Here is a 10969-nt window from a genome sequence, read left to right on the forward strand (position 1 = left end):
CTATCATGTGCTAAGAGTAGGGATAAAGGTAGGAAGAATGAAACCATTCCTCAGGTAAATCAATTAAGAGTTTATGGAATCTGGGCCAGAGATGAAGATGCTTATGAAGATGCTTACTTACTGGAAGTTATGAAACGGGTTACAGAGACTAGGAATTTAGAGAGGGGGTTGCCTTAACCCAAAGGTCATCAAATGCTTCCAAGTGCAGAGTCCAGAGAATCTCACAGGTAGGATAGGGAAAAAGAGATAGATCAGGCCCCAGGGAGCTTGTATTGTCCAAGTGAGGCCATGAGTCAGCACCGGACAAAATCACCTCATTCTTTAAGCAGATGCATTATTTTGGGAACTTCTTGCGTGCTTTCTCCCTGGACAGAAATGGCTTGTGGAGTGTAGGGAGCTTTGGGTCCCTGGATCAGGTGTGAGCTTAGAAGCAATGCTGACCATATATGAATAGAAAAACCCCCTCTAGCAGGAATGAGAGAGAACATTATGAGAAGGTATTTATGGATTTTTCCCCTTGTTTTCAGTGTATTGAACAGTGGCTTAAAGAACAAAGTACATGCCCAACTTGCCGTGAATATGTCCTGTTAGCAGAAGAATTTCCTGCACTTTCTGGATCAGGCCAGCCTACTAAAATTTAACAATTGCCTTACTGCTATGCCATTTAACCAAAAGTTCCCATAATATTAATTTGTTGAGTATGAATAACTATATCAAGTATAAAATAACATGAAAATGTAAAGCATGTACATATATTTGAAGAAAAACTATCATATTACACAACAATACACAATTGAAATGACTGATAAACCACTTAACACACACACACACACACACACACACACACACATACACACACATAGTAAGATTTTTTTTTTTTAATAAGGTTTCCTCAGCTGTAAAATCTACATGTGGTCTCTAAGAATTCTTATTTCTAATATACTGGGACTCTATGATCCTATCTTTACATATGGCAAGTGACTAAGTTTAGTTCAGAGTTTTTATTGGAGAGACAGACACTTTAGAGATTGAAAGGTTCCATTAAGAAATATATTTTGAAGGGGTGGCTAGGTGGCTTAGTGGATAAAGCACTGGCCCTGGAGTCAGAAGTACCTGGGTTCAAATCCGGTCTCAGACACCTAATAATTACCTAGCTGTGTGGCCTTGGGCAAGCCACTTAACCCCATTTGCCTTGCAAAAACCTAAAAAAAAAAAATGTATTTTGAGTTGCAACTTTTAACTTGACCTGTTAAAGCGTTCTCATTTTCCTCTTAATGGGGAAAATGTGCTTGTTTGAAAACATGATTATCTATTTTATTCTTTTACATCATCTACATTAAAAGTAAATTTAAGGAAACCATGATCTTGATTTTGATTGAAGAAATCTTTGTTTAGATACACTTTGCTTTTTATTTCATATCTCTTCTAAAATTATTTTATGCATAAGTTTATAATCTGCCTAATGTTCCTTTTATCCCCTCCATTTTTATGAGAAATAGATTTTATTCAATTTTAGTAAAAATTCTTAGTTTTCTAAATTGTATAGACTATTCATGCTAAAATAAAGACTACTAGAACCCCAAATTTGGAACTAATATTTTAATAATAGAGGAGTAGTATTTCTTCAGACACACATGATTATTTATTGTTTCTTCTCTGTGTTCATCACATTGTGAAAACAAAAATTAAATAACATTACCATTATTCTCTTTTCAAATCTGTTCCCAAATATAGATTACATACCTAAAATGAGTTGCCTCTGAAGGAAATAATTATGATTGCACTCATGCTGTACTCAACCAGGGTATAAGGAAAAGGGAAGAGTTCAGCATATAGTTAGATTAATATAATATTAAGTAATCACTTCTAAGATTTTACTCCTAAACAACTTTCAAAAACTGGGAAGAAATAAATCTTAAATTTAGTGATTCATAGGCATAAAGTTTAACTACACTATCAATTAATCTTGAATAAATTGCATTTCTCTGAAACTTGGAATGTTTGAAAAAAACATTTTTAAATCTCATCTTCATTGTTTTTGAAATTGGTAGGTTTCTCTTCTAAATTCATCTCATAAGTTTTCAAATTAATGTTTCAAACACGAGGGCACCGTTTTGCCAAATTGCTTCTTAGTAAATTGAAAAATTAATGAATTTGCTCAATAAGTATTTATTGAGCACCTATTTTAAAAGTTGTCTTATTTCAGTGAAATCGAGTAATGTTCTTTGTACAGTTATTGTTGACCCAGTCACCTTTAAAATAAATACCACCTTAGCATTTTTGTATTTAGTAGTTGATGTTTTACATTCCTAGTTTCAAATCATCTTATCTACTTGATCACATGATAATGATCCTAATCTTATATATAAGTCCCAGGATTCCAGGAGATTCTTAAGTTTGTGAAACATTAAAGAAGCTTTAAAAAAGTAGTTTTCTGGGGTAGCTAAGTAGCACAGTGGATAGAGTACCAACCCTGGAGTCAGAAGGACCTGAGTTCAAATGCAGCCTCAGTCACTTAATAATTACCTAGCTGTGTGGCCTTCGGCAAGCCACTTACCCCATTGCCTTGCAAAAACCTAAATAAAAAAGTAGTTTTCTTCTCACAGGAAGATCTGTGCTTCACTTTGGAGGCATTCTGTGATTTAGATTACATGAATTTAAGAACTCCAGTACAACAAAATTTTACTTCTAAATTCAAGTTTGGTTGGAACGTAGGATTTTGAAATTTTTTTAACATTCCTCTTAATTTTATTCAATTGATATATTTTTTGAAAAGGGCAATAGGACAACTTTTCAAGGCTAATTTCTCATTAAGAAAGTGAAGATATTATAATAATTATCTCCCCCATTGTCATGCAAAAAAAAGTAAAATAAGTATCTTATTGCATCTTTCAGCAAAATCTCAGTAGTTTTTCATTGTTAACTTGGGCATCTCTGTTCTTTAAGTATTAAATTTTTGTTTACTGAGTGAATGTAAACATAATAATAATTGTTATTAGAGCTCATGTTTCTAGAGTTCTTCAAGATTTAGAAATCATTGTAAAACAACCTTCTGTGGTAGGTGCTCTTGTTCTCATTTTACAGAAGGGAACAAAGGCTTTGAGAATGTCCTTATTCTAATATTATTTCATCAATTCTTCAAAGACTAAGCATAATTTTGCTTTTTTTTTTTAAGGTTTCTGCAAGGCAATGCGGTTAAGTGGCTTGCCCAAGGCCAAACAGCAAGATGATTATTAATTGTCTGAGGCCAGATTTGAACTCAGGTACTCCTGACTCCAAGGCCCATGCTCTATCCACTGCGCCACCTAGCCACCACCCCTAGACATAATTTTTCTGATCAAATTATTTAAGTTGAAGTTTGGGTAACATAATATGAAGTTAAAAACTGGGTCCCAAGGAATTCCTGCTTTTGCCAGATAGTTCAAATAGCTCAAAAATCTGTACAACTTAAAATTTCTGTAGCCAATGTTTTATCAAAATATTAAGGTATCATAAACCAGAATCTCAGACCCTTCTGTTGCATTTTTAGCCAATATCTTCAAATTACACTAATTCAGTTCTTACTTCAGATTCTGCTCCCTGGTGGGTCTAACTTTTTTTTGCCATCCAAATATCCCCTTTGGAAGATTCCTCTCTACTCAGTTCTATTCCTATTAAACTGACCCTGGGATAGCATTTTGTATAATACTGAACTTTTATGGAATTAAAAATTGTATAACATCCCTGTGCTTTTTTTAAAATATGATGTGAGCTACTCTACATGAAAAAAGTAATTTTATATAAACTATTAAAACATAGTATATTAGTAAAAAAGAAGACAAGTTTTTGCTCCCTTCCTTATTTATCAATGGTCCATTGTAATGAACTGGGTATACATTTCAGCCATCCTTCCCTTTTCTTCCCAGTCTTCTCACTAGTTGACTTACAATACCCTCTATGCCAGCTTTTTAATTCTACAGCTCTAATGAAATCAGTATTGACTTTGCTACTAGAAAGTGTGTTTTCAGGTATTTCTCTATGGCTCCATTGTAACTTTCCAAGACACAATATCCCTGCCTGATAACCACTCCCCCTCACCAAGTCCCTGGGTAACAACAACAGAAAGATCATTTCCAGAGTCTCAAAGCAGAAAGGGCGCAAGGAGAATGCATGGTCAAGGAGAGATTGAAACTGGGAAGGTGGAAGATCCCTGGGGCCCACAGTGGCACTGTAAAGAGAGCACACGAGTCAGGAAGACTTCAAATGTTTCCTTTGAGAGGTGGCCCTGGACAAGTCACTTAGCTCCTCTCTCTTTCCATTTCCTCAACTAGCACCTAACTTAATGTTGCTATGAAGATCAAAAGATATTTGCAAAGAGCATAGCACAGTGTCTGGAGCATGGTAGGCACTTAATGCTTGTTTCCTTCCTTCCCAATTGAGGAGTAGTTCTACTGAGGAGCATTCTCATGGGAGGAGAGAGGTTATCTGTATGGTGTTGGTGTCGACCTTAAAAGTGGCCTGATTGGGGGTGGCTAGGTGGTGCAGTGGATAGAGCACCGGCCTTGGAGTCAGGAGTACGTGAGTTCAAATCCGGCCTCAGACACTTAATAATTCCCTAGCTGTGTGACCCTGGGCAAGCTACTTAACCCTGCTGCCTTGCAAAAACTTAAAAAAAAAAAGACAACTAAAGAATTTATCATATTTCTTATCAACACCTGACCATATGGGATAGAAATTAACAAATAAATATAAAAATGTAGTAATATTAACACATTCTTTAAATATTATAACAGTACATCATATTAAGAAAGTACATACACAAGAAAGATCAATCAAATGGAGACAATAATGTAATCATAAATAACTAGAGAATCAAGAAATAAATCAAAGGAGTAATCAATGATTATAAGAAACAAAATAATGAGACAACATAACCACATTTTTTTTTTTTGGTTTTTGCAAGGCAACAGGGTTAAGTAGCTTGCCCAGGGTCACACAGCTAGATAATTATTAAGTATCTGAGGCCACATTTGAACTCTGGTCCTCCTGACTCCAGGGCTGGTGCTCTATCCACTGCACCACCTAGCTGCCCAACATAACCACATTTCTAAGATAAACATAAGGCAATCTTGGAGTGTGAGGGGTGGAACTAATGATGGATCAATAAATGATGAAAAAATGATAGACATACAAATGTGTGTGTGTGCGTGTGTGTATAAATGCACACAGCAAAATTTTTCAAAAGGATAATGAACTGAGTATACATTTCAAAAAACAAATTAAGCAAAAGAAAAAAAAATCTTAAAGATCAGGAGAAATAGGTAAATAATTAAACTGCAAACAACTACTGTAGACCTGATCAAACTAAAAGCTGGTTCTTTTTAAAAGATTTATAAAGTTGTTAAATCTTGCCAACACAATTAAAAAGAAGAGATTATAAAAGCAAAGCAACAAAATGAATATGGTAAAATCACAGGAAAAACCTTAAGAAATAAAAAAATTATCAACATATTCTGCAGTTTTATATATATATGCCTCCAAAATCAAGGAGTGCCTTAAAAGGTGTTAGAAAATTCAGTCTCAGGGCAGCTAGGTGGCAGTGGATAGAGCATTGGCCCAGGAGTCAGGAGGATCTGAGTTCAAATTCAGCCCCAGATACTTAATAATTACCTAGCTGTGTGATCTTGGGCAAGTCATTTAACCCCATTGCCTTAAATAAATTTTTTTAAAGTTTTTTTAAAAATTAAGTCTCTGAAAAGAAAATAGAAATGCCAATGAAGTCAGAACCACTAAAGGAAAAATTCCTGTTCCTGAGTTTTCAGAAGAATTCTCATAAAATTTTTCAAGAATAATAAATATCAACACTATACATTTTTTCCTTCAGAAACTGAGAAAGCATCTCCAGACTTATGAGACAAATGTAGTCCCAGTGCCTAAACCAAGGAAACCTTAGGCAAATATCACTGAATGAATATTATTCAAAAATTCCTTTAAAATATCATGTCAGACTACCACGGTTCATTCAATAAATCATTATGACCAAGTTGGATTTATTTTAAGGAGTCAGGTATGGTTAAATATAAATGCATTCAACAATCATATCTGCAACCATGCAGTTTTCTCACTAGAAACAGAAATGTTTGTACTTTGTTGGGGTTTTTTTTAGGATTTTTCCAAGGCAGGTGTTAAGTGGATTGCCCAAGGCCACACAGCTAGGTAATTATTAAGTATCTGAGGCAGGATTTGAACTCAGGTACTCCTGACTCCAGGGTCCATGCTCTATCCATTGTGCCACCTAGCTGCCCCCTTGTCCTTCATTTTCAAAGAGGACCACAGCATTAGGGAGATGATGCCATGACAAGTACATGAGTTAGATTTGAGTGAAGGGGTGCAAAATCACCAGTCTCACTTTCTTCTCCAGAGCCATCTGAGTCAGCAAATATGGATCAGAGCTATTGGAGATAACCCTGGATACGAGGCAATCAGGGTTAAGTGACTTGCCCAGTGTCATACAACTAGTAAGAGTCAAATGTCTGAGGCTGAATTCAAATTTCCATCCTCATGACTCCAAGACCAGTGCTCTATCCACTGCACCACATAGTGGTGGATAAAACACTGGCCCTAGAGTTAGGAGAACCTGAGCTCAGATCCAGCCTCAGACACCTGTGTGAAACCCATTGCCTTACAAAAAAAAATTTTAAAAAGAATCAAATGAGATACAGAAAAAGCCTTTAATAAAATAACAAGGTATTCATGCTTTAAAAAAAAAAAATCTAAGTCTCAAAGTATAGCCAAAGAGGGACATTTTTATCATTGTGAAAAATCTTTCTCTAAAACCAAAGTGCATCATATGTAAAGCAATAGACTAGAAACTTTTCCAATAAATACAAAATAAAGCAAGGAAGTCTTACTGTCCTCCCTATTATTTTATATTGTTCTAGAACAGTGAAACAAGAGAAGGAATAAAGGTACCACCATGGTTAAAGAAAATGAGCTAACGGTTCTCTAAAGAAGAATCAAATTATTAACAAACATGAAAGAATCACTCATGGAGAATGTAAATCAAAACAATCTTGAGGTTTCACCTCAAATGCTGCAAATTGGCAAAAATGACAAAATAAGTCCAAGAAAAAAACAGGAAGTGTTATAGAAAGATGGAAACAATAAAACTCGTTATTGATGGAGTTGTGAGTTCATTCTGGAAATAAACTTGAGATTATGCAAATAAAGCAGCCAAAATGATCATACTCTTTATCTAGGGTCTGTGTTAGACATATACCTCAAGGAGATTGCTGACAAAAAAAAAGTCTACATATATTTCAAGATATTTGTAGAAGTCCTTTCTGTGATAGTAAAGAACTGCAAAGTAAATGTCCATTATGCTGTGCTATCGATACTATTTTGAAAAGAATACTAAATACAGAGAAGCATAGAAAGGAACAGTATATACATAATGACTACAACAATCAAAAGTTAATTTTGTAAAATTACAAAGAACAGACTTGACCTCCCCAAAAAGAGCTATAAGACATTTACAGGGGAGTAGAGAGGGATCTGCAGGTGTGACACATTGCATATATTTAATCAATGTAACTGAATCTTTTTTCTCCCTCTTTTTTTAAAAAATTCTTCATTGTACTGTCACTGAGAGATAACAAGGAGAAATCTTGGCAATGTGAAAACAAAGATATCTCAAAAAAACTAGTGCTTATCATATAATGTGCATTTTTCATTCCTTTCAAAAGATTGACCTAGAAAATTGAGCTTTTCTCAAACAAGGCTGATGTATTCCCCATGTATAGTACTTTATTAGAAAAGCAATTAAAATTTCCTCACACTTGGGAATGGAATTTAGAAATTGCTAAATAGATTTAGAACCACTTCTGTTAACTTAAACCAGTGGTCCATTCTGTCTAGTGCTTAATACATAGTGGGTGCTTAAGAAACTGATTGCGTTTCTTCTCTTCCTTCTATCACTTTTCTGTAAATGCCAGCACAAAGTAGATTTTCTGACTTGAGTTCTCAGTTGTCATTTGTAAATATCCATGAATGGGAAAGTTTTGCCTCTCAAATTACCATAAGATCTAGTAGAAAACAATTGTATAAGGGAGGGGTGTGTGTGTGTGTGTGTGTGGTGCGCGTGTGTGTCCCATAGAGGTTATATGTATACATATGTATACACTGTGTCTGCCTTAAGGGATTCTTCCCAGGGAGTCATGAATTTATATTTATGCGATCTCATCCACCCCTTTTCAAGGGAGACTTGATTTGTACTAGGAGGGTACTCTTTCTGTTCTCTCCTCAGAGTGTGGATACCAGTCTAGGATTAGACCTATCTACTCTCTCTATTGATAGTCTAGAAGAATGAGTTTTGGAGTTCATACTGCCTTTCCTGTTTGAATTCCACTAACAGGTAAGGAGTACTTCAAAATTTTCGTCCCCACCAAATGCTAGCTACTCAAAGACCATAGTAATTGAGCAGAGTGTCCAAGCTAATAGTAAACAGAATTCAGAGAAAATAGTTAGATTAGAACACACCAAACAATATACAGAGTAAATGAACTCTTCTATATCTCAGCTCTACCCTAGAGAGATTTCCTGATGTTTCTAGGGTAGCAAACTGCAGATAAGGACAAATGCAGTTTTCCAGTTCCTCTACATGTCAGATTCTCAGAATCTCCCATCAAGAACCTATCCCAGACAAAAACTTGGAAGCAAACCCATGCTCTCTCTAAGCCAGAATAACTCTTCTGCAAATTCTTATCATATCTCAGGAGGAGAGTATTACACAGATGCTTAGGCTTAATCTTCCTTCCCTCAGCCTTTACAAACTTGGAAAATGAATAAATAAATGGGCATGTTTTAAGAATTTATGTTCCATCCATTCCTTCTCTGAAGCAAGTTCTGTTCTAATAGAGGGAGACAGCATATAGAGAAGTGGTAGCCAGGGTGGTTTTGATTTGAGAAGTCTATAAGATCTTAGGTGGAAGCCTAGTGCAATTGATGAACATAACCTTTCTAGGAGTGATTTTTGAATACTGTTCTCTTAAGCTAGAAGTGAAAAGAGAGAAGGGGTACTCCATAACAGGTACATCAAGTGACATGGCAGGAGTAGTACTAGAAAGCACCCTGTTAAATTCAGGGCCAGGTACTTGCCTCCTGACTATTGCACAAACAAGACACTTAACATCTCTCAACTTCAGTCCCCATGCCTAAAATGTTCGTCCTCTGCTCTGATTGCTGACCTCCCTAGCTTCCTTTAAAGGAATTCTACCTTCTCCATGAAGCCTTCCCTAATCACTCTTCATTCTAAGTGCCTACCCTCTGCTAATCCTACTTATTTTATATATAGCCTGCTCTGTAAGTAACTATTTGCATGTTGTCTCCTATTAGATTGTAAGCTCCTTGAGGGCCTGGACTATCTCTTACCTCTTTTTTGTATCAATGGTTTTACCAATGCTTAATACATAGTATATACTTAATAATTGTTGATTAATTAATGTTATTAATTAATTGATAACAATAATGACTAGAATGTATATAGTGCTTCATTTACCACTAAATACATTTTACAAATGCAGAAATAGGCTGTGAGAGGTTAAGAGACCTATGTACTTTGTGTTTGAAATAAGATTTGTACTTGAGTTTTCCTGTCTTCCTCCAAGTTCAGCACACTCTCCTCTACATGACTCATGAGCCCACAGATCCATTATCAGAGCTGGACTGCCAGGTCTGAGGTAGATGTTCAGAGAGTGAGAGCTTTAGGACTCAGTTAATCAATAAATGTTTTTAATAAGCACATAGCATATGCTGGCAGTTAGGCTAAGAGCTGGAGACAAAAATGAAATCTTTTACTCACCAAAATCCACAAAATGATCCACAGAAAGTTCTTAGGATTAATGGTGGATCTAAGGCTTTAAGAAATTTTTATGAAATTATTTATAGACTATGAGTCTCTTCATGGATTTTAGTGATTTCTACCTTCATCATCTCTTGCTTTCCCCCAGGCATTGATCTCTCAGTATGTCTCCTTCTAGACTCTCCAGAAGAAAGTTCGAAGTCCAGCCAACAAGATGACTGATAAACTGACAAGAGTCTAGTGTGCTACTGATTTCATTGCTGAAAAATATATTTTGAATTAAAACAGCAATTGCATAAATCTCTCCAATTTTTAGGTTGCCCTTGGTATTGACAAAACTTAAGAAAATGTTTTTTCTGACCCCAGGTGCAACAAAATGTTCTTTCTTACTCCCCTTAGTAGAAAACATATTTCGGAAGCAAGTATATTTCAGGAGAAACAAATGAGTGAGAGGAGTAACTCCAACCTAAATTTTTGCTCATTCTCACTCTCTGACAACAAAAAAAGACTTAAAATCAAACCAGCTCCTTATTCTTATCAACAGATTCTTCAGAATGAACGGTTGGTTTTTAATCAGCATTTCTGACTCAGTGTGACTGATGGTTTCAAAAATTGGAATTGGAAAATAGTAAAAGGGATCAGGTGGCAAACTTCAGAATATGCTTTTTTGGAAAATATGCGTAATTGTTTCCAACAAATAATTTAGAAGTTATATTTACTCCTTTTTTTCCCATCCTTTCTTCTTACCTTTCTTCCTTTTTTCCCCCTTTCATCTTCCTTTTTTCCCCCCTTTCATCTTCCTTTTTCCCCTATTTCCTCCTTTTTTATTTTTTTCTTTCCCCTTCTCGCTTTCTCTCTGTCCTGCCCAGGGAGTGCTATTCACCACTCAGTCCCATTGCTGATCAACACAAGATCTGACCCACTTCTATTTCTGATTCAGGCCAGTTTGCCCCTCTTTAGGCAGCTTGATGCCACCCCACCCCAGGGATTTCTCCTGACTTACTGAAGATGCCCAGTCAACAACTGAGCTCAAGTTATCATGAACCATCACACCTAGTACAAATTCTGTTTTCTGATTTTTTTTATCTATTTGGAAAGATTTACATAATCATTTTGATTAATTATTCCACC

At 35.6% G+C, this 10969-nt stretch overlaps 1 protein-coding gene across 6 annotated transcripts in view; it reads left to right on the forward strand.

Annotated features, from left to right (window-relative positions):
* TTC3 (tetratricopeptide repeat domain 3) overlaps window positions 1-10945 on the forward strand; it is a 187913-nt gene extending 176968 nt beyond the window's left edge. For 4 of the 6 annotated variants that reach the window (XM_074213971.1, XM_074213970.1, XM_074213967.1 and 1 more), the window contains one exon: window positions 528-8275. In XM_074213971.1, the coding sequence (XP_074070072.1) occupies window positions 528-641 (114 nt within the window). In that variant the 3' untranslated portion in view covers window positions 642-8275. The other 2 variants (XM_074213969.1, XM_074213968.1) reach the window with 2 other exon arrangements.
* The last annotated feature ends 24 nt before the right edge of the window (window positions 10946-10969 follow it).

The sequence above is a fragment of the Macrotis lagotis genome, chromosome 1 (assembly GCF_037893015.1).
Source record: "Macrotis lagotis isolate mMagLag1 chromosome 1, bilby.v1.9.chrom.fasta, whole genome shotgun sequence".
NCBI classification, from domain to species: Eukaryota; Metazoa; Chordata; class Mammalia; order Peramelemorphia; family Peramelidae; genus Macrotis; species Macrotis lagotis.